This window comes from Pelodiscus sinensis, chromosome 2, assembly GCF_049634645.1.
Source record: "Pelodiscus sinensis isolate JC-2024 chromosome 2, ASM4963464v1, whole genome shotgun sequence".
NCBI classification, from domain to species: Eukaryota; Metazoa; Chordata; order Testudines; family Trionychidae; genus Pelodiscus; species Pelodiscus sinensis.
In genome coordinates, this window is record NC_134712.1 from 82,593,587 (window position 1) to 82,618,270 (window position 24,684).

A 24,684-nucleotide genomic window follows, 5' to 3' on the forward strand; every position below is an offset into this window, starting at 1 on the left:
AAGTAAAATAGAGGTTTGGGGAGGGGGGAGAGTTTTACCTTAGAGAGGGGATTCCCAAGTGATCTCTTCCCTGGAAAAGGTTTTATTTTATATTTTTAACTCACTTGGATGGTGGCAGCGACTGATGGTCTCTTTTGGGTCTCAGGGAAACTGAGACTGGACAAATTTGTCTCTGGGGGAGTTACAGAGACAGGTTATTATAGAGTTTATTCTGCTAGCAGGCCCCCATACCTGCACTTGAAATGCCAGGTTGGGGAATTGAGCTATGACAGCCCTAGAACAAGGCTCTAAACATGCTTAATCATGAGAATATTATGAGATTTTTATCTAGACACATCTTCTATGATTGGCATTTTGTATTTATGCTGAGTAATGACCAAGCAGTACCATGGCATTGCTGGTAGTCTGAACATTTTAGCATGTAATAGCTGCCATTGCTGGCCTCGGTCATTAGTTTAACATTGCATGGCAGTGCTTATCAGTGCATTAGTTATACCAAGTGCTGGTTTTATCATGTTCCTCGGATATACCTTCAGCCATGCCAGCAATAAAAAATGCTTCTTTAGGTTACAGCTAATTTCCCCCGGTGTATTTGGTGCCACAGATGGATGGTACTACCCATTGCACAGTCTGCCCAGCAATGAAGACACATAGCAATGGGAAAATTTTCCAAAGTACATAATATTGTAAATGTTCCTGCTAATTCATCAAGCTTTCCATTATGACTGTGTTTATTGCTGATGGAAGCTCTATGCCAGGAGCCAGTGCTGTGTGCTTTGCAGAGACAGGGTGGCTGAGAAAGGGTTGTGCATGTCAGCCATTTCAGCAGCCATCCCCCAAAACTAAAGGAAGGGATATTCTGAGGCAAGGCTGCAGGGGTAGCAGAGTGGGCAAGATAGGCCATATTTTAAAATTCCTCATGGCCATAAATCGCAATATTACTTTCCTAAGAAAATTATGACAGAAAAGCCCCATGACAGCCTCAGCTCATGCCTTGGCCAAAGCATCAGCCAGAATAAGGGAAATGCAAGCAACCATCGTTCAGCCCTTGTGTTGATTCTAGCACTATTGCATGCTTGCATCTGGCCAAGGAGTTGAAGTTCACCTCTGTGCAGGTGGCCACCAGCAGCCCCAAGAAACACTTAATTGCTGTTATGAGGGCTTGTGTGATTTCAGATGTGCAGAGATAGTCTTGTGCTGGCCTTTTACAGAGAAGTGAATTTCAGAGCTGGTTGTGCAAATTAAGAACTAATTGTATATCAGGACTATGTGCGGCAGATGCATTCTTTATCCTAGGAAACACAAGATGGGCTTTTTTGTCAATAGCATAGCAATCACGGTTAGTTATAATCTGTATTCTACTGAGCACTCTGCCTCTATTTGTAGGCAGTAGGATGCGTATCTGAGTGACACAGCACCTTGCGAATGAGGTGAATGAACAAGCTCCCTGGAATATTGTGATACACAGCATTTTTGTTTCTGGGAAACGTGCGCCTACCCATACCAGACTGACACAGGATTCTTCAATCTGAATTCTATTTTATGTTTGAACTGGTGAGTTCTCTTATTTTAGAATCTAAAGCCTCATGTTAAGTCAGTTGGGAGTCACTAGATGCTTTAAGAGTTGTTTATAAACCCGAAGCAAGGTTATAAACCGGAAGCGTCATATGCAAATGGCTAAATGGCCAAGCATGACAATGTGCAGTAACTATTATTTCTTATAGAGAGGAAGGGCTATCTAGTGATTAGGATGCTGCCCTGGGACTTTGCAGCCCTCTTCCTACTTCAATTCCCTGTTGTAACACAGAGTTTCTGAGTGGCCTTGGGTAAGTCATTGAAGTCTCTATCTCTGATCCCTACTGTAAAATGGGGTTTTGTTAAGATAACTATATTAAAAATTGTGGGCTTCTCTGATTCACTGGTCACAGAGGCTGTAGAAATTCTTAAGAGAGTTATTTTGGTAGCCAGTTGGGGCACCACTTTGCTAGGTGCTTTCCAACCACAGAACAAAAAGATCACCTCTGGCCCAAAAGAACTTAGACCACATATTGTAAACAGTGACATGTGGCTAGTGTGGTAATTAATGTCCAGAATAGTGACCTGCTCCCTAGTTCTATGGATATCTGAAAACCCTGAGAAACCAAGATGGTGAAATGGGTGTAACCTCCATTCATATTTTTGTTGAACAATAACTAATAAGGTATCCACAGTGGGTGTATTTTTGTAAAGCAAATCCTATTATTTATCATCTTCATTTGTGCTTCTATTCCTTTAGCATTTCACTGTTAATGTTCAGCTGCCAGGGCCTTGAGTGTAGGACAATTTTGTCCAAATATTCATTTGTAGTATTATTTGACCAGGCTTGTTTTTAGCTCCAGATATTAGCTGTGTAGAATGCTGAGCATGTTTGTGTTAGATGAATTAAATGATAGTGTCGGGTAAGGAATCCAATGCATTAAGTGCAACAGATGGAGAAAATAGATCGAGTGCACTGACGGGGTACGGTGCTATTTATGATCATACGGTTTCAACATGACAGAAAATGATCAACACCTTAATGTTCTGCCATTGCAAGAGATAGTGGAAGAAAAAGTCCACCTGTATTTACTTACACTGTTCTGGTGCCAGCCGACTCTGGCAGAAGCAGTTTATAGTATTTACCACTGCAAAACATGGTGAGTAATAGGAATGCAAAAGCACATTTTGGATCATGAAGATGTGCTTTCACCACTCTGAGCAATAGAACCCCTGAAGGTTTACAGGCTATGTAGCTGAACAGCCACTTTGCACAACTTTGAGTGGCTGAGAACTCTGTCCTTGAATTATGATATCGTTGCTGCAGATAGATCATTGTTCTCCTTGACAAAGTTTTCTGAAGATGAGAATAGACATCCTTTTGGTCCTTATAGTTACCTCCTGCTTCACAGGGGCCTGTGAAGAATGGATACTGGTTCCTACGATCCTACTCTTGTTGGAAGAGCTCATCCTGGGATTTGAACTGGGGATGTGGGAAGATCATCTCCACAGTTCCTTCTTATGCCTGGGGAGGAAGGCCTCCATGGTGGTCAGATTTCTGAAAATGATCACCTCCATACTGGACTTGGAGATGACTAGCGCCATTTGTTACAGAACTCAAAAGAGTCCCTTTGTAGCAATCCGTAAGGCATGTCTGGATCCAGGCCTTGGCAAACTCTTCATCGATGCAGTCCACAAAGTCCTCCTCCTCCAGCAGCAGCCTCTTGCTTGGTGAATTGGAGGAAGCTCTGTTTGCTTTATTCAGTGGAGACTGCATAAGAGAAAGTCCTTCATGATTTCTATCCTGGGTCTCTTCAGACCGTCCCATACGATGGGTTGCAGACACTGGTTGCAGACATCAAAGGCCCTCTTCTGGCAGTCTCCTTCTTGTAATAAAGTTCTCTGAAGGTGGAAAAATACTGAGGTATCAGCTCCTCCAGGAGATGCTGATAAACATTCTGCAAAAGTCATAAAGTATCTTCTGGAAGACACTGGCAGCCTCCCCCAGCTGTGAAGTTTCAGGTCGATGTTGAAGGATGCATGGGTGTAAAGTATCCCATGGTCCTTCTGCTGTAGCCTCTGAGTCATTATCCACAACAGTTCCCTGTTTGTAATCTCCATGCAAGTGAACCTTCTGCCCAAGATACCCATTTCCCTAGAGACACTGCAAACTGACTTCATACCCACATTCCTATATTAGAAACTCTATAACTATATTGCATCTTGGGTTCAGATTTTCCAACATGTGGATGGGTTGTTTTTGGTAGCTCAGCTAGCCCTAGACTGTATGGAGAATTTATTCAACCCAACTCCTCCTGTTCTCCAGGCCCTTGCGTAGCTGGTGTGAACACTTTTGTGGATTTGGGGCTGAGATAAACACATGTTTCCTTCCATGTTTTTACAAACTTTCATTCCCTTTCCTTGGGCTTCAGCTCCCTCGCACTCATGTCCCACATTAGCCTACCTTCCCTTCAATCGTGTTCATATGCCCATTCTGCACATGGTCTATCTTGCATCTTTCTAGATATGAATGGCCTCTTCAGACTTGGAAATAGCTCTCCAGCATACCTGGAGAGATGTAACACTTCAGAGAAGGGCTTCTCTGTGTTTCTCTACCAGGTGCAGGCTCAGTTCTTGTGACACATTAGCCCTATAGACTCTACAGCATCTTCTGCTCCCTGTCATCCAGCATCTGGTAGACTTCTAACTTTAGTTCCTCAAAGGTACTGGGTCCGAGGTCATCTTGGGATTGGTTCTGGAGAGTAGTTTCTACTTTGGATGCCTAGAGATGCAAAGGAGGCCTGCTGTTTAAATTGCACCTTCCACTGATCACCATATAAGAATCTTAGTGATGACTGCGGAGATCATTTTCCCCAAAATTGTGCATCTTAGTTTCTCTTACTCTGCAGTGTTAGATGCCAGCTGGGCATGATGATGAAAAACTCATCCTGGACCAGAGAGGATGGTGTCAGCCCTCAATGGCTTATTTGTCTTCCTGATCAAGAGTGACTATGTAATTCTGTGCAACCTGAGCAAGGAGCCAACTTCTGAAGGGTTTGCTGCCATCATTTGCTGCCATCATTTCTGCATGACTTCCATGAGAGGGTTTTCAGGAGACTATAATGTGCACATAATGCATGCGATACAGGCTGTTGGACTTCAGAACACAGAGGTGTCACATTAATTACATAATTAATTAATTATTCCATTACACTAGTAAGTAGTGTACTATATCATAATCACTGCATACCATCTTCATATATGGCTACAGACAATGCTGAAGAAAGGCAACTTGTTTGTCCATTTTGGGAGAGCATCATGCAATCATGGATATTCAGACGGGTCTTTCCAGACCTATACGAAATTGGTTATTAGCAAAATTGTGGGCCATAGGTTAGACAGCAATATGACTTCATGCACATTGCATCAATCCACCCAAAATAAGCTCCTAGGTTTTCTCAGTAGTCTGACTAGAACATTAAGATACGAAATCTTTAAGAAGGGCATCAAGGGCTGAAAATTGTACATATTGGGCAACTTGGCAGTGGCTTCAAGGGAAAGTAATACTGTCTCTCTATTTCTCCATAAAGGAATTCAAGCAACCTTTCCATGAATATATATCCCTAGAGTGGAGGCACATGCATAGTCCAGATCAATTTCCTAATGGAAGGAGAATGCTGCTGTCCTTACTCCACAAAGTCCTCCTATGTCAGGTATACACTTATGCAGGAAAATGCTAAAAGCCCTGTACAGCTTTTTGTACACCTTACAACTATTTGTGACAGTAATACCTGTACCAGAGGTATGTGCTTAGCATTAACTATTTGTAACTTTTCCATATGTAGCAGATGATATTATGACTCCAAGTGATTGTCTAATGCGTCTTCTAAGGATGGCATGAGGGAAGCACTTCTCTTCCAGAGGCTGCCCCACAGTTAGTACTGCGTTGCAGGATAGTATCACTGACAGACTTTAGCACTGGAGCTCTGACCATGAGGCACATGTGTATCTTTCACCAGCAGCTAGGGAACCAGGAGGTGCTGAGTGCTAGTGGGTAGATTAACACCACTGCCTCCTGCTATGTAATAAGACTTATACTTGTGTGAATTATGTGCAGGCTGTGACCTGGATGAGTGGAATGAATGCCTGCCCTGTTACCTTAAAAATCCTGGGGAGAAGGCATGTAGCTGAGAGCTGCACAACGTATGCTATTTTCACCCTTGTGCCAGGAATGAGCATTGGGTTTGGGTCCTACTCCTCCGAGAAGAGATTTTGTGGACTCACAAATATTTTGATTTTGTACCTTCACATTGTATTTTTCTTTCCTTCAATGTCATTCCCTCGACCCCATTCCACAGGAGAGAACTTGGATATCCAATGTCAGGGCCCTTTCACGCATTTCATCTGAGATTTACCTTTGGGACTATTATTATCTTGAGAGATAAGACTCGATCTTATCCAGGAAAAAACACTCTGTGCATGCTTAATTATTAATAAAATGGCTTAGAATACAAGGTGAACTATAATCCAGCTAAAGTAGCATTGATACAGTAAAGAACAGGATAATTTGTGATTCAGAAGCAACCTTAGAACCAGTAAAATGCTCTAGAATCCAGACAGAATTTTGCAAACAGAATGGCACTGAGGCTGGTATCACTACTGGGGTATGTTTGTATGAGTGAAAGAACGGACGAGCTCATGTATCACCGTAACATTTCCTGCCAAATAAATTAGAAGCAGAGCAAATTTCTTAAAATAAAATTTTAAAACATCATGGCAGAGGCAAAAGTGTTCTCTGAACATAAAGTGGCCATTAGCTAAGCTATTGTACTGGAGAAAATAGACCTGACAGAGCCTACAAAAGATAAAAATAAAACAGTAATGAGACTAAAATTAGTGCTGTCATCTTCATTACTTTCCTTTAAAGCTCTTGCTCCTGTATAGCCAGTTAACCATGATACCACATAAATTAGGTTATGCTACAGACTAGAATGAGACCATGAAACTATAATGGTGAGATCTGTCCTCTGGTCTGTGAGGTGAAAGAAGAGGTACTGTAGATTACATATAAGCAGATCAGTCTTTCTTCAAACTAGTGTTTTTAAATCCTGGAGCTAACAGGCTGATCAGCATGACTGTGCCCTCGAATAGGAGCAAAAAAGCGAAACATATGAAGAAGCACAAAGAATATTTAACAAAATTACTAAGTGGCACAAACTTTAGTGGTAAAGATGCTTCCTCTGTGCTCTCTCAACTCAAGCAGCATTTGTAACTGGTGAATGATGCCCTCTTTTGGGAATTATTGAATTAATACAATCTTTCATTTGCTTTTTCACCTAGAAACTATATGATGGAATGAACCCTCATCTTGGCACTTATATTTATTTAATAGATGCAGCTAAACCTGGTGATCCACAGAGCACTTCAAGGTGTTCTGTGTAGTTTCTTCTGTCACAAAGTGGGAGTATTTGTCATATTAAAGCAGCTGTGCTTCTTGCTACTAGTTGTAGTTCAAACCAAAACTCCTAGGGTGCGTCTAGACTGGCAAGTTTTTCTGCAAAAGCAGTTGCTTTTGCGGAAAAACTTGCCAGCTGTCTACACTGGCTGCTTGAAATTCCACAAGTACACTGACTTCCTACTGTCTGAAATCAGTGCTTCTTGCGGAAATACTATGCTGCTCCTGTTTGGGCAAAAATCTTTTTGCGCAAAACTTTTGTGCAAAAGGGCCAGGATAGACAGCTCAGATTTGTTTTGCGCAAAAAAGCTCCAATCGCGAAAATGGTGATCGTGGCTTTTTTTGCGGAAAAGCGCGTCTAGATTGGCACGGATGCTTTTCCGCAAAAAGTGCTGTTGCGGAAAAACGTCCGTGCCAATCTAGATGCTCTTTTCCGCAAATGCTTTTAACGGAAAACTTTTCCGTTAAAAGCATTTGTGGAAAATCGTGCCAGTCTAGACGTAGCCCTTGGGTTTCCAGAGGGTGGTTTTTTTCTCTCTCTTTTTTTGATCAGTTAAACTCAAGGAAACCAGTATTTCCCTGAACTGTCCCTCTTTGGTGTATATCTGGCTGTGATCAAATTCATAGACGCCACCAAATTGGAGATATAAAGCATATAGAGTACATTTACACTGCAACACTATTTCAGAATAACTAGCGCTATTCCAAAATAACTAGGTCTGCATCTATAGCAGGCAGTTATTTTGAAATAGTGTCAAAATACTGTCAAGCTGGAGGACTTCTTACTCCAACTCCTGCAACCCTCAATCTCGTCTGTTTGAAGAACATGGTTAAGACATTGGTTCAGGGTCTGATCTAATTTCTGAATATGGAGGCACATTAGAAAATTCCTGTAATGTATGAACTTGGTCGAAAGTACTTATTTTATGTAGTAACTTCAAAAAGCTTAAGAATGATCAATACTGATTCCCAAGGACAGTTTTTGTTTTTAATGATTGAGATTATTGTATTTATACTGTCTGTATCCGGAATGACTGGTCCAGTAGCCCTCAGAGGCTAACAAAAAATATAGATAGTATCAGGAGCTTTCATGGGCAAAACACACTTCTTCAGATGACTGGAGCAAGGGGGCCAGAGGTACAAATAAATATCAGAAAAAGAGAGGTGATGGGGAGGGAAAGAAGAAAAACATTGTCTATTAGAGTGTCTGTGTGAAATGAGGCTAATAGAGTGGGCTGTCAGTGCCCAATACTTATCTTTTGATGTCATTTGGATGTTGAATATATCAGCCGATCCAAGAAATCTTTGTTCAGTCCCTGGCTAAATGCGTCAAATTTGCATATGAGGGCCCATTCCACAGTCTCTCTCTCTCTCTCTCTCTCTCTCTAACTGGTTCCTGAAATTGCTTTGTAAGAGGATAGTCACGTTTAGATCCATTAATGAGTGCCGGGCGAGTTAAAATATTCCTCCACATTTTGTGTGTTACTGTTTCAAATATCTGATTTGTGTCCATTAATCCTTTGTTGTAGAGACTGTCTAATTAGGCCAATATACATGGCAGAGGGGCATTGCTGGCGTGGTATACATCACAGTACTGGGTGTATAGGTGTATGAACCTCTGATGTCATGGCCTATGTGGTTAGGTCCTGTGATGATGTCATTTGTATAGATGTGTGAGACAGAGTTGGCACCGGCATTGATGGCAGGGGTGGGTTCCTGGGTGAGTATGATGGAGGTGTGCTGCATGGTTGCTGGAAATAATTTGTTTCAGGTTAGGGGGTTGTGTGTAGGCGAAGATTGGGCTGTCCCCCAAGGCCCGTGAGAGGGAGGGATCCTTTTCCAGCATAGGTTGTAGATTGTTAATGATGCGCTGGAGGGGTTTAAATTGGGGGCAGTAGGTGATTACTAGTGGTGTTCTGTTATTTTGTTTGTTGGTCCTATCTTGAAGAAGTTTATGTCTGGGTCCTCATCTGGCTCTGTCACTCTGTTTTTTCACTTCCCTGGGTGAGATTTTAAGAATACCTGATAGAGATCCTGTAGATGTTTGTGGGATTGGAGTACATCTATTGTATTTTAGGGCCTGTAATCAATTGATTGGGTAATGTGTCTTGGATGGAAGCTAGAGGCGTGTAGGTAAGTATCATGGTCGGTAGGTTTCCGGTATAAGGTGGTGGAAATGTGGCCATCATTTAATTGTACTGTAGTGTCAAGGAAGTGGATCTCTTGTGTGGAATGGTCCAGGCTAAGGTTGATGAAGAAGTGGACCACTCTTTTAAGTTCTTTTTAGTTACAGACTAACACGGCTACCCCTCTGTATCCAGAATGGTCACACTTGCTATGTTCCTTTTTACCTGATATGCTAATTCCATTAAACTCTAGCTGACATCAGGATCCCTTAGCTTAATGATGCACAACATCCATTCACGTGGTGCTGTGTTGTCAGAAATTATTACTGCAGCTGTAATGAGTGGGATTTTCTCTATATTGGTCTCCGAGTTAGCAATGGTGTGGGCCACGTGACAGACAATCTGTTTGTATGGACTGCTGTAATGGCTTTGAGCTGGCAAGTGAGAAGAGACTCAGACAAAAGGCATATGGTAGAAACAGGAAAGTGTTCTTTATTTCACGTGGCACAGCATTAGGCAGACAACCCAAGAATAGTCACTAACACAAATCAAATCTATTATTCCTAGGAATCATCCCCAGGAATTACCTCAAACCAAGGTCTGCTGATAACAGTGACTGAGATGTCACTGCCTATCCACCTGAATATTCTCTTACTCTGTACATGCGTAGGCCATACCCTTGCTACGAGCATCCTTTTTAAGGAGACTAACCTTAAAGATACAGTATCTTTAGACAGCATACATACTGTACATAATCACTATAGTACATTTCCCTCAAGCCATGCTAAAATATAATGCTAAGGGTAAATCTGGACAGAAGGCAGTACAGTAGCCACTCACATCTCTGAGGTAACAATGCTGTTTCTTAGCTGACAAGTTATGGGCCACCTGAGGGAAAAATCAATATGGCTTCAGAGTCTATTTTTAAACTCCTGATGCAGAAGCAAGAGCCTGGAATGTAATCTGCTGAGAAACAGAGTAGATACCTCTTCTCTCTGTAGCTGACTGAGTGAGGAAAAGGTGGAAGGGGGAGGAAAGAAATCCAATTCTAGTGCCATTGGGAAAGAACAGAATTTACAGACACATTCTGTTATGTGAGGAAGAAAGTCAGGAAGAGATAATGCCAAAAGTATGAACAGAAGAACACAATCTTTGCATTAGTTAATAGGTGAGAGATGACTAATAGTCTAGAAGGGAGATACATACAGGGAGATATTAAACAACAAAGAATGGCTGGTTGAGAACATCATTTTAGAGACGTACAGTTCTGCAGTCAAAGCCTCAGGAAATTTTTTAAAATTCTTAACTAAAGATTATTCTTGTGATATATTCTTTCTTTCTAAATTAAGAAAATAAATACTTCCAACAAATCTGTGGGCAAAATCCCGCCCTCCACTGAAATCACCTCCATTGAATTCAATGAGAGGGAGCCCTATGTACACAAGTTCACTTGTATTTATTCTTGCATTCTACCAGGGCTTATGAACTGAGGGGTGAGTTAGCCTCTACAAATTCACTTTAAATCACCAAGGGAATGCCACCAATATGTGGTCAAGGCGCAAGCAACAGCAAACAGAAGAGTAATGATTCTCTTACACAGATAATTCACCCATGATTTGGAGCAAAAATATAAAAGAAAACAGATCTTGAGCCAATGCTACACTTTCATTGTACTTTTGTTAGCCAAACACAAATAATCTTATTTTAACTGAAACACAGTACACAGCTATAGAAAAAAGAATCATGTTCTTTTTCCTTTGCTAACATTTTATCCAAAGGAGTATATTTTCATATAATCCCTGCAAACTCCAGTTGTCTGCACAGCATACTGTGGTCCATTGTAAGACAGGACACCTCTACTATGCAGATGAATAAAGCCTTTGATATTATACAGTAATTATTTAAATTTTGAATGTAAAAACACTAGCTTCTTTTAGACACAGAACAATACAGTTTTGGATGCATTTACCACTTTTATTTCACTATGCAAAAACATACATTCACCATGTGTTGTGATGCGTCTGAAAGTTTAATGGAGACTGTATCCCTTCAGTGGATATTATAACGGAATACTAATGAGTTTTCAGTGGATGTTCTGTACAGTTTAAGGCCTGGCTCTGAACTAGATAGTAAATGCGGACCAGATTCTGAAATGAAACATTTTTTCCTCTGAGAACAAAAGGGAGGTCATAAAAAACCTTCAAGGTTATTTCAAGATAATAATTTTTAACACTTTAAACTAAGGAAAATACAGACGTCCTCCAAAATAACTACATATAATTTACAGGGTTAGAACTTGTGAAGGGCAACTGGAAACTTTCTGACTTTAACTTTGAACAATGCTAACAAAAATTTTTGAAATCAAGTAAATGTTCTGAACTCATGACTACCTCACAAGATATTAAATCAAATATACAAAGCATATTTTATAAGCATTTAAGTATTTTAATAAGATTAGAGATTGATCATTCTTTATTGGGCAATAATAATAAAACCCGATAAAACAAATATAAGATTCAAATTGTTTCCTGAATAAACTGTGTTATTGGCACATCTAATGTGTGATAAAACATTATACACAGTACCTATTTAGCTTTTAGCAATTTAGGGTAATCTTCATTTACAGTATCCATAAACAACAATTTATTTGCCACCTAGCAAATTTTAATAATTTTAGATTTAATAAAATGTGAAAGGCATGAACTGTGTATGTGTTACATTAGATCACGGTTTATATTGTTTATGAACGTGCAGGTATAGCTGAAAACTTAGATATAAGGAAAATTAAAAATGCTGCTTTTCTGTAAATTTATCGTTGCTTCATGCAATACTGTTTTACTGATGCTGATTCAGATTGCTTTATACGGGAAATATCTCTGCCAGTGTCTTTATTAGCGGTCAAGATCAATTCTTCGGTACTGAAATTTTCCATGGACAGATACAAGTCATTCAGGTTAGAACTGAGTCTCCATATAGGCGCTGGTATTCCTAATGGTGTGCATGACTGGATTCATATGCAAGCTAAATTATTCCTGCAGAAAGAGAACCAAGTTAATTATTTGAAGAAAAAACCCTGTGGAGTCTTCCTCTCTCAAATCAAGGTTGAAAAGGGACACGTACATGTTCAATGATTCAGGTGACAACATTTATAACTTCATTACTCCAGTATAAGTAACTGCCAACCTTGGGCCTGATGAGAAGGCCACTGGAGGCAATGCAAAGACTCTCATTGATTTCAGTGGGCTTTGGATCAGGCCACTTCATTGTTTTCACTGAACAGATTATCAGAAGACTATAACTGTTATTGGTGCTCATTCTTTAGGGACTAGCACCATCTTCCAAAATAAGTGGTCATGGTCTGAATCACATTTGCTTTGGGTATTTATATTTCCTCATCCAAAGCAGAAAAGTAATAACCTTTCAAGAGATGCTGCACTTCATACTATGTTACTTATACCAAGTGCTAGGAAATACACTGTGGTTCAAGAGCATGATGCTGCTATCATTTCAGACAAATTAGACAAGCAGCCTCTTTGTGTGTGTGTGTGCGCGTGCGCATATAGCATTCAAAGCAAACCATGGATGATGCTGTCATTAAGAGCTCTTGCAGAGCTGGTTAGTATGCATGATATGTTTCTGCACATACAGTAAATACAATACTATCAAGATGCCTCTTTAGCCAAACTTAGTTGGAGAGCATGCCTTTACTGAAGAAAGCTAGACACAAGAAGAGCTGCATTATCATCACACCCTGAGAAACAATGCCACATTTGGACACAAAATGACCTTTCAAAATACAAGGAAGCAAAGACATCCAAATAGTGACAACAATTTGTGTGTGTTTTTTTAATTGGATCACACAGCTTTAGACGTTTGAACTAAAAGCCTAAATTGTCACATATTCGTACTTAAAATAGGATAAGTAGCTAACGTTATTTCCCTCAGCCTTTTAAAACAAATTAAAATTGCACCTTTAAGAACAAAAATGCTTTTGTTCTTAAGTCACATACATAAACAGACAACCAATTTTTGACTGCAGGGTTAGAAATTTTAGTAATACATCAAAGCATGGATAACGAGTAACATTGAGAGAGACAACAAAAGCAAATTTCTATTTCTCTAACTGGCACTATCACACAAAGAAAAGACATAGAACTAAATGTATATAATTTATATCTGAAGTAAATTCCAGAATTAATATTTGGCTTTTTTTTTTTGTACAAATGCCAGTGAGAGGAATAAGGAGTTAGAGGTGAATTATGAAAGGAGAATGCCTTTTCTGCATGCCAGTGCGGTGAGTGCCTAGGAAAGATTATCTGTTCCTCTTACCTGCGGGTCAATCCTCCCCATCTTCTGGTGTGATTTCTGTCTCTTTATGTACCACTACTTTGGTCACTGACATATCAGGGTGCTGCTCTTTGGCCTCTTTAATTGCCTGAGCCAGAGCCTAGCCCAAGGAAACCACAGAAGGGCAAAAACAAAAAGGAGGTGGAACATGCATGATCAGTAGCCAGGTGGAGAGAATCATGAGCAATTAGACAAATTACTAATGAGGAAAGATGATTAAAATATACTATAACTGATTTATTTAAGTACTAAACCAATTTAAGGCATGCCAATCTGAATAGTGTTTTAAAGCTTAAGGTTAAATATCCCATCTTTGGTAATCTCCAGTCCAGGGCTTATTTTAGTAGCTTATATACTCTACCTGATCATGGTCAATATCTGCATCTCCTGTGATGACTATTCGTTTTTCAATTCTTGTCTCTGAAATGCCTCCTTTCACAGTCTAAATGAGAAGAACAAATACAATTAAACATACTCATTTAAAAAGTGGCGCTGCTTGTTCAAAGATTAAATAGCTCCAGAATCTGAAAATAATGAGTGGGAATAGTCCCAGTTAGCAAGATTTGCAGAAAAGACGGCTATGTGGTGCATATTTCAGAATGGTTGGCATCAACTGCATATCCAGCAAATGAAAAATAGCATAGATATACAGCATATCTACATGCACAACAGGTTAAGCACAAACCCTCTGCTCCCACTTAAGTCCTATTGTGAGGGCTCTGAACTGGGGCTTTTTTCTTGAAATTTTTGAAGTGGCCCCCGGGCAAAAATTATTGCCCACTTCTGCCGTACAGGGACCTAGAGTGCAGACCCCCATCCTGAACCTGGAAGTCTACACAGCAGTCAAACAGCTGGGCCAGCTACTGGTTGTTATTCACCTTGTAGACACAAATGGTGAGGTTAAAATGGGAGTTATGCTTAGTGAGGAAACATGGACTTAGGGTACTAGCAGGGGACCTGGAAGACCTGGATTTAATATCTTGCTCTGCCACAAATTTACTGTATAACCATGGGCAAGACACCTAATCTCTTTATGCCTCCGCTGTAAAATGGGATAGAACTGCCTACCTTGAAGGGATGATGAGGGGTGCAAACACTACTGCCATGAGGACTACATAAGTACATAAAGGAGGCAGGGTTTCACACACATAGTATTAGCATGCACCCATCTTTTGAAATAAATCTAGATTTATATGGGCATGTCAAAGTTCTGAAAATACATCTAATTCAAGGACTGAACTCCTTTTCTTACTTTGGTGATATGTGTAGTAGTTGTCGTACTGGTCGTTTCAGAAGTGATGGTTTGTGCACTCATCAATACACCTGGCTCTGAGTCAGCCCCAGAATCCGTCTAAACAGCCAAAAGAAAAAAAAATGCCACAAACAGATCATGAAAAAAATAGATATTGGATGAGCTTTCCTCTCTCTAAACTTCTGCATAAAAAATGTGGCTGATGATACAAACTAATTGCTACTGCGATGTTCCCTTTACAGCTGACAGGCTATTCCATTTAACTGAAACAGCAGCATTTCTGTAATGCCTGATAGTGTTCAAGCTTTGCAAATAGTACTTATTGAAGCCTCACAACAATCAGTGAAATGCAATCACTTCTGGAGTGGAACGCAGAAGCTGCTTTACAATATACATCAATAACGCTTGATAGTTTAGGGCACAAAATGAAGAATTTTACATGCAGTTGGAACTGCCCAGAAAATTCAGAGGTAGAAGTTAATTGCTTGAGTTGGAATTTAGTCTGAAAACCAAAAATAATATCTTTACTTTTACAAAAAATAAATCATGGGGCTCTTTAACGGACAGGCGTGGTGAAGACCTGTCCCATATGACTTAGATGTTCATTCATTACTTATGTCTCTTCAGAATTTTGCATCACCTTATAAGTTTACAAAAGTACTTTTGTTTGTAGTACAATGTGTCTCATATAGTTTTTAAATATAAATATTTAACATATACGTCTAACACTCTAGTCTAACCAGCATTCACAGAAAACTATATATTGATACAAATAAAGGAACCTTCAGATAAGCCTATGTATTTATGTAGTTTTTCTGTTTAGAATAGACTCACTATAGGTGATATTACTGTTTCATATGGTAACAGTTTAAAGCAGATGGCACTCAGGTATTTTTTCAGCCCCTGGTAAATTAGGTCCCAAATCCAGCAGAGTTTCTTACCTGTGATGATTCATATGTAATGGTTTTTGTTTCTGTATGAACTACGGGAACTTCCTTGGACGAAATTTCAAGCTTCTCCCCACCTGGAGAAACACTGTCAAAGCTGATGGTTTCAGTCTTCAGAATTGGTGACTGCTTCAATGGAAAAGTAATTGGAGCATTTATTAAAGTTTCTGGATTTTTCAGAGAGATTGTTTTTTGGTTGAGGAGTGGAAAATAAAATAAAATGAAATAAAATAAATGTGCTCTGCATTACAGGAAGGAAAAATATGTCATTGTAACAGTCCATACATGTATATATGTTAACAATACTCCAAGGTGTTTTTTTATATCTAAAACTAAGATATACTTCTGAAAGTTAACTTCAGAAAAGATACAAATATTAAAAATTTGCTTATTTCAAAGTTACAATAGAACAGATTGAAATTACAAGTTTATTTTCTTGTAATTACCTCTCAGAAAGAGAAGCAAAACAATATGAACATTTTTAATTCCTTAGTCTAGATATCCTGCTAATGGGGATAAAATGAGAAAATTAAATATTTTAAAGACAATGCAAATTATTTCCAATTGAGACAAATACAGAGAAAGTATATCATGTATTTCTGTTTCTTTTGGACAAGTGAACTCTATAAATTGTAATGAACTTACCAAAGGCTGAATTCTTAGGATCAGCTACATAAAAGCATCAGCTTTTAGCACTGCTCACATGCTTTATATAAGCATGTTCCAGGACTGGCCTTACTGGTGGGCAACCGAGGTAACTGCCTGGGGGCATGCTGTGCTCAAAATAAATGGATTGGTTCAGGCCTGGGATGCAAGGCTGTGCAAGGGAGCTCAGGGCAATTGGCGAGGAAGCCTTGGTATGAAGAAGGGTTGGGGAGTTCTGGGAGGCAGTGGTGCCTAGGGATGATGGAAGGGAGTACTGGATGGGAAGCCCTGGGAGGCAGCAGGAGCCAGTGGTGCCAAAATACAAATTTGCTCTGAGTGCCATTTTCCCTAAAGCTGGACTATTGTCAATAATGGAAACCAGCAGCAAGCCTCAGAACTGCCATGCATGAAGGAAAGAAGAGGAGAAACAAACTGTCCACTCTAAAGAGGTGATGATTTAATCTACTATCTGTATATTTTATTTAACTCTTCATCGGTGCAGTTAATTTTATCCAATATCGTCCAGTGATTCTCAGACCTCAGTGGTTCAGGAGGCAAATTAGTGATCAACATCATCCCCAAAAAAGCAACAGTCATGTGAATTCATTTATTATTCAGATACACACACACGTACGTGAGAAAGTGTGTGTGTATATATATATATATATATATACATATATTTGTTTTTCCCCCTCACAGCAAAATGACTGACCAAGTATTCTATAACTGGTGAATAATACAGTAAAATTATCCTGATTGACTAATAATTAAATCACACAGTGTTTTAATATCATGTGATGCAAAGAGCAACAGCAGATTTCTTAAGGAGTCACTTGTGGCTCCCAAGCCTCAGTCTGAGTATCGCTGCGATTATACTGCAATGCAGAAATTACTGATTATTAATAACTAGTTACCTCAAAATGAGGTTTTCTTTCCAATGCATCTGAAACGTGGACTGTTGCACTCTGCTCCTCCTCTTGCAGATGAGAAGCAGCAGCAATTTCTTCCTGTTTGGCTACAGCTTTATCAGCCTCCTCCCTTTTTTTCTCTTTAGCCCCCTCAGTCACAGCAGAGCCCTCCTTTCCTGTAATACTAGAAGCCTCAGCAGATACTGCCTGTGCCATAGCATCCAGCAGATTTCCAGCCAATTTAACAGCATCACCGCTTGCATGCACATTCGTCATATATCTCTCCTCGACCAATACAGTCTCCTGCACAACCTTCATTGCTGCATCCTGATGTGACTGAATCTCTTGCTTCATTTCTCTGGCACTTATCTGTTGTCCTGTTGTTGCTTCCGTTCTCTGTAGGGAAAAGGATCTAAATGTTAGAAGTGAAAAATAAAACTTAATTCAGCTCTTAATGCCAATGTACTATAAATATAAGCAACAAATGATATTCCAGTTTGCCAGTTTTTTTTCTTCTGAGTCATTTCACTTTAAGGTAATTATTATAACAAAAGTGCAGCATGGACCAGCTTTTAAAAAAAAAGGGAAAATAAATTTTGTAGTATCCTTTTCATTGTATCAACGCCCTAGCATTTTAAACGCAAATCAAATAGCCTGTAAACTGACAAAAGAAACAAAAAGAATAAAGCCTGATTTTCTTTTGAGGTTTCTAGTAGTGATCTAGCTTTAGGAAGCAAAAAGCATACCAAGCATTTGCATCAATCTTAACCATGCAGGTTCTGAAATATGAGTCAAACATACTTAGGTGCAAAGAGGGAAAAAAGGAAAAAACAAAAATCAGTAGTGGGGATTATAAAATTCATAGATGAAATCAAACGGCCACCTGAGCCCTGCTATGTGAAGTAGAAGTAACCTCTCCTATGAACTCAGTTGGTTTTCTTGCAGACTCTATTAAACTGAAGATATTTGAAGCGTCCAAGGTTTTTTCACTGGAGGACTGTTTAGTCTAGTTGGACAAAGAAATGTAGAGTCATACACAAAAGAGAGACAGACAAACAGACAGACATGTTAATTGACAAAACTGTAGGCTGAGACCGAGGAAAGGAGGATAAGGTTGCAAGGGCACAAACAGGCTGAAAACAGGAAAAGAATGGGAAAATAAATGAGCACAAATCTGTAATGACTCTTAGCAGTAATTTAAAAGCACGCTTGTTAGCATTGGGATCTTGCTGGTCCAAGCAAATCTTTTTTTCCTCATTACAAGCCACAGCAGCAATATTACATTTCAGCAACATGGATCTTTAAATAAATCTGAAACGTTTAAAGCATCATAATGCCTGCTTTGGACCGTGGTACTGACTTAAATCATGAGAAAAAAATAAGCTGGGTTGGCTATTGTCAACATAAAGCCAAGTAGCAAGAGAATTGAAAGGCAGGGTAGTGTGAGGGTATTGCCTAAAGAAGTCATGCTGTAATCGTTAAACTGTGGCATAAAGTTAAAGCCACTCGTTACCACTACTCTTGATGCAGACGACTCAGTAACATAGTGAGCAGTAGCAATGGTAAATGGCTGTTCTCTGGAATATCTCCACTCAGACAGGCTCTTATCTTTCCGACCAAATGCCCCTGCTTTCAGAGCTTCGCTGTCAGGGAATTTTTCAGCTCTGCCAAACTGCAAGCTCCCCAGTGTATCATGAAACTGAAAATCCTGGTCCATCTTTTGTGCTTTCTTCAAACTTTCCTCTTCAGGACTATGCAACTGAGACTCTGCTTCCTTTATGGGTGTCAAAGATTCAGACAGCTTTCTTTTTGTGCTCTGTATATCGGATCCCCTCCTGGCTTTTTCGTCAGTGATGGGCTCTAGAATTTCATATTCAGCCGCTACTGGAATGATTTTCACGGATTCTGGCATTCCCCTCTCCATTTTTTGAAATGCTTCTAGTGATGACTGCACTGTTTTCTCTCCCTCTTTAGCTTTACTTGTCATGGTTACAATTTTCCCGGATACCGTGTCATAGGACTTTCCTAAGGTGTACATTTTCTGTTTGTTTTCCTCTTTTGATTGTATTTCCTTTTCCAAGTCCTCAAAGCTCTGCATTTCAATGGTACTGGATTTTAATATCTCAGGTGGAATGTCAACAGCTTTACTGCTCACAGTCATTACTTTGTATGTCACAATTTTTTTCGATTCACCATCAACTACCTCAGTAGGTATTTTGTCTACAATAACCCAATCCTCAGTGCCCTATATTTGAAATATAAAAGCTATATTAGATCATCTAATTGTTTATCTCTGTTTTAGGAACACTAAAATATTAAAACTTGTAAGAAATTTGTGGTAGCTATTTTGAGAACATATAATAACTATGCCTGACACAGCAGCATTTAACCTTATTAACAGCATCAGTGTTTGCAACATAAAATCTACTAAGAGCTTCTTTTTGTGACCCTCCTGTTTGAGGCCATTTATAGCGTGGCTGCAAACATTTGCTTTAGGCACAGTCTTACTCTGACAACTTACAGCTGAGTAGCATTCAAAGAAAATAAAACACTGGCTGTTTTGAGTAATCCTAGCTATAAGTGCATGCATCATAACAATACCCTATCTTTTAATACAAAGTTTAAAAAAGGATAAATTAGCCCACTTAGTCAGCCCCACACATTTGCATGCAAATATTATTTTGTGAAAGTATTTAGAGGCCTCAGCACAGTGTATATTTTTATATACCACAGTCTTAACTGTGTATTCTTGCTTTTATGGGAATACATCAGAATCCCTTAGCATTATTTAAATTTAGCTGTATATTAAATACCCTGAGTATTTTGGATTTTGTTTGAACATAATGCAAAAGATACAAATGCAATGTGCCTGTATACATCTATCAGTGTGCTATATGTTTTAGTTTAAACGCACACAGTGTCCAATTATGTGTGTCCCTACAATGATTTAAATTGATTTAACTAAGCCAATGCACTGGTTTAAATCAAATGAATTAAAAATAACCTCTAAAGATGATGGGACAGTTTTCTGGAAAATGATTTGATGAGAAGTAACAACAGTGCCAGCAGAGTCTCCTTCCTGCAGCTTCTTCTCTAGCACCCTTGGCTAATGGAAAAACCAGTAAGAATTCAAAACTTCATCACTCAAGATAATCTGGAGTTACTTGACACCATAAAGGAAATTCATTCTAATGACACCAATGCCTCATTCAACATAATGTTTTCAGTGAGATTTTTGTACTCTGCAAAGGCATGCACAACTAGAGACTGCCCAAACACAAAATCCATTCACCCATTGCTATTTACCACAGGGAAATAAATCTCTAATAGACAGACAAGAACTTTGGAGGGTACTCATTCTCCTTCCCCAGTATTCTGCCCACAATAACATACCTACTTGTGGAGCTTTTTGAAAAAATGTAATGGCTTTGAAAAGGAAAATGATTACCAAAGAGCAACTCAATAACAGTCTATTTTAATTGCATTTGTAAAAAGTATATTTTATTTTTACCTGGGACTCAAGGAATGTACTACTTCCTTTCTGCAAAAATATAAGTTTTTCAGATTTTTCTTTTTCTTCTTTGGTCTAACGAATAAGAGAGAGCCAGAAAGAAGACAGTTTTAGTAACTGAAATTCATTCTTATTCCATACTATATGCAAACTTGCCTATAAGTCATACATTTCTAATGTGCAAGCAAACCATTCATTGCCAGGCTATTTCATTTGAGAAACTAGCAAACAGAATTAAACAGGAACGATTGTAGCAAAGAACTTTCTAAGCAATTAAAAAAAAATCAAGGAGTACCCTTTTGCTCAGAGGACAGAGGTAAATGAAAGGTAGACAGTGGGATGGATTTTAAGCAACAGGCTACAACTTTATTATCTTGCAACTAGTATCGATGGAATATAACCACTCCAGCTCATACACTAGGCTTTTAATGGGGAGTGGTGTGGAATAACAAGGCTCCCACTATATAAGTAAAATCCACCTTCCCGACATGGGCTCTACTCATTTCTGAGTCCTCTCACCTACTCCCCTTCCTCCATGATGTGAAGAGAGGACACAAATGGGAAATCTCAATCTATAAAGCTTTCCTCAATAATCCATAACATGCTTCCAACTTCTAATCTTATGTAGCTCAACAATAATGCAAGGAAAGTGAAAAATGCTTTGGAAACTGACACGTTTCACCCAGCGTGAAGGAAAAAATCCTGGCCCCCAAAAGGAATGATTGGTCAGACCCATCTCTTCCCTTCCAGCATCCTGGAAACAAAATTCACTAATTATAGCTAAAGCATGGAGGAGTCCATCCCTTTTCTGGTCCTACAACATCCCACCATCTCACTTGCTGAGTTGGAGGTGGGAATATTTCTCAGGCATGCACTCTCCCCCTCACTTTGAAGGCAGTGCACTTACTAGACCAAACATCACCCTTGCCCCAGTGTGATGGGGGAGAGGTATATCTGTGGGAAAATCCCCACCTACTATAACATCCAGTGTATTATTTATTTATCATCATTTTGCAAGTATTATTGCTTAAGCAATACAAGGATAATCTTTCACCATTTAATGTGACATCTGCATGTTTTACTCACTAAGAATACAAATTTTAACAATGAAAAAAAGACAGTAAGGAGCATTTACAAACTATTCATGGAAAGATAACTCAGTGCCGAGCTTCAAGAAACAAATAGCTCAGGTCATCGACTTATCATGGCATTTGCAGTTCTATCACAGACACTGGTTCTATCTCAGGTCAGTAATAACTCGGAAAAAAAAAGCTTCAGGGGGTAGCCGAGTTAGTCTGTACAGGATAAACTTAAAAAACAACAAATGGTCTGGTAGCACTTTATAGACTAACAAAACATGGAGATGGTATCACGAGCTTTTGTGGGCACAGCCCACTTCTAAAGATGAATGGACTTATGACTTTAGGATGTGAAGACCCAATATGCCATGGTTTATAGGGTACATCTGGTCCTCCCTCCCCCCCCAGCTCCTTCTTGCCAGACAACTCTGACAATGGGGAAGGAGGGTGGGAAGTTAAATGGACATGAGCAACACATCTCGAAGAACACCAGTTACTGGAACAGGTAACTGCCTTTTCTTCCCTGAGTGACTGCTCATGTCCATTCAACATAGGTGGCTGCGAGCAGTATGCCTGGAGGTGGGAGGAGTTCACTGGCATGGTGACAGCAACAAAGCTGTTCCAAAAGCAGCATCCTCTCAGGCTTGTTGCAGTAGGGTGCAGTGCATGCCAAAGGTGTGTACAGAAGACGACACTGCAGTTTAACAAACGTCTAGGATAGGAACATTGGTGAGGAAGGCTGCCAAGGAGGTTTGTGCTCTGGTCAAGTGAGCCCTGGTGAGCGGAGGTGACTGAGCACCCACCAGCTAACAGCATGTCCGAATGCTGGAGATAATCCAATTAGAGATCCATTGTGTGGATACCAGGAGCCCTTTCATCTGCTCAGCATATGTGAAAAAGGCCTGCAGTGACTTGCAGAACAGCCTTGATCTACCCATGTAGAAAGTGAGGGCCCTGAGAATATCCAGGACATGCAGCCACCTCTCCTCAGGGGTTGTATGAGGCTTTGGAGAGAAGATTGTCAGGAAAATATTCTGACCCATATGAAAAGCGAAGACTACCTTAGGTAGGAAAGCAGGGTGGAGGTCAGAGCTGCACCTTGTCTTTACAGAAGATGTGTATGAGAGCTCCAAAGTCAAAGCCCACAATTGGAGACCCTTCTATCTGATGGACTAGGAAGACCACCTGTCAGGACAGGTACAGAAGGGAACACAAGGCCATCAGTTTGAAGTAGGGATATAAAATCCTGTTTAATCAGTCAACTGGTTAAACATTGTGTTTAACTGGTTAATCGCGTAAACAGGGGCAAGCGGAAGGGCTGCTCCAGCCTGGCTGGACTGGGGCATTCCCTCACACCATAAGCGGGGACTGCTCCTGCCCCCTGGTTAACCATAACTAGTTTACCATTCACATCCCTAGTTTGAAGGGAATTCCGGTAAGTCTGGAGAGGACCACATTAAGGCTTCATTGAGGATCATACATGTGGGAAGAGCTGCTCAAGGCCTCGGAGAAATCTCACCATCATGTCATGGGAAAACACAGTCTGACCCTGAAAAGTTGAGATCGCTGCCAAGTGTACTCGGCTAGATGACAGCACCAAGACTTCCCCATTGAAGCAGAGAAAATAATCAAGGATGGTCAGGACAGGGGCCTCAGCGGGGATGAGACGTCGCTGGTGAGTCCCATACCAAAACCTGAGTGCACTTGGATATGTAAATCTACCTGGTCAACGGCTTATGGCACCCCAGCAAGCTTTGCTGAATGGCTCCTCAGTCATCAGCCACAGAGCAGCCACATTGCAAGGTGGAATGATGGGTAGTCAAGGTGAAGAAGGCGGCCAGAGTCCTGAGAGCATAGGTCCAGACAGAGCAGCTGGGCTATGCAGAGGTGACACACCACGAGGCTCAGCAGAGCGGCATACCAATGCTGGTGGGGCCACCGTGGTGTGATGAAAATGATCTTGGTTATGTCCTGCTTTCCTTTCCCCAGAACCTTGGGGATGGGTGGGATCAGGGGAAATGCATAGAGCAAGGTGCCCAACCACTAGCTGAGGAAGGCGTCTCAGAAGGAACCCTCAATCCACTTGTTGGTCTGGAGCAGAAGCTTTAACACTTTGTGATATGTGCTGTGGTGAAGAGGTCCACCGGGGAAAGAGCATGGCAGTAACCTAGGATGGAAAGCCCACTCGAGGTGAGAGGAGGGCTATTTAGAAGGAAAATAAAGTTCAACTAGGGAAATGTGCAACAGCTAACACTGAGACAAGCAGGTTCCAAGCACCGTTATTCACAGCAGGAAAGAACTGAGGGTGGAGGGATCCAGAGGTGTCCTAGATAGCATGGCACCTGCACACTACTCCGGGGGGCATTTAAGCCAGCTCCCTAATGGATACTACTTAAAGAAAATTGTCCAGCACTGATGCATGTGGTGAGCACACACAGCTACACTGAATGGATATGAGCAATCACTTGAAGATTTATTACTTACCACAGAATAGCTTTTTATGAGGTACCGCTGGCTGAACCTCACTGCCAAAAGTTGTGTATGTAGTTTTTAATATCACATTTTCCTATTTTTAAAAATGTTAGTCTTTCCCCTCGTATTGTGTGAAACTGACTAATGGACTATGCAGGAAAACCTGTGAAAATGACTGCAAATTGCTATCTAAATGCATGAAGTATTCCAACTGGAAAGACAGATGGATTTTTTTTAAATCCTCATATCTCTTTTCCTTATAGTAATTTTTGGTGTTACTTTGAAATGTACTAAACAATGCTGAAGTGGACTGTGCATCTCTTTTAATGGATAAAACTATTTATAAAAACAAGTGAAACTGGATGTTGTCAAAACTCTTACATTAATATATCCAGTTCCAAAGGGACCATGCAATTTATTCAAACAA

The 24,684-nt window shown here is 40.1% G+C and overlaps 1 protein-coding gene across 14 annotated transcripts in view; it reads right to left on the reverse strand.

The window, feature by feature from the left end:
• Positions 1–9,565: 9,565 nt before the first annotated feature.
• EPB41L3 (erythrocyte membrane protein band 4.1 like 3) overlaps positions 9,566–24,684 on the reverse strand; it is a 207,961-nt gene continuing 192,842 nt past the window's right edge. For 10 of the 14 annotated variants that reach the window (XM_075920939.1, XM_006139003.4, XM_006139001.4 and 7 more), the window contains 10 exons: positions 20,707–20,781; positions 20,200–20,301; positions 18,709–19,440; positions 18,079–18,201; positions 17,202–17,591; positions 15,637–15,771; positions 14,696–14,794; positions 13,805–13,885; positions 13,426–13,543; positions 9,566–12,128 (listed from right to left, as the gene is read on the reverse strand). In XM_075920939.1, coding sequence (XP_075777054.1) covers positions 13,433–13,543; positions 13,805–13,885; positions 14,696–14,794; positions 15,637–15,771; positions 17,202–17,591; positions 18,079–18,201; positions 18,709–19,440; positions 20,200–20,301; positions 20,707–20,781 — 1,848 coding nt within the window. In that variant the 3' untranslated portion in view covers positions 9,566–12,128; positions 13,426–13,432. The remainder of the gene's footprint in view (positions 12,129–13,425; positions 13,544–13,804; positions 13,886–14,695; positions 14,795–15,636; positions 15,772–17,201; positions 17,592–18,078; positions 18,202–18,708; positions 19,441–20,199; positions 20,302–20,706; positions 20,782–24,684) is intronic. The other 4 variants (XM_075920937.1, XM_075920938.1, XM_075920940.1 and 1 more) reach the window with 4 other exon arrangements.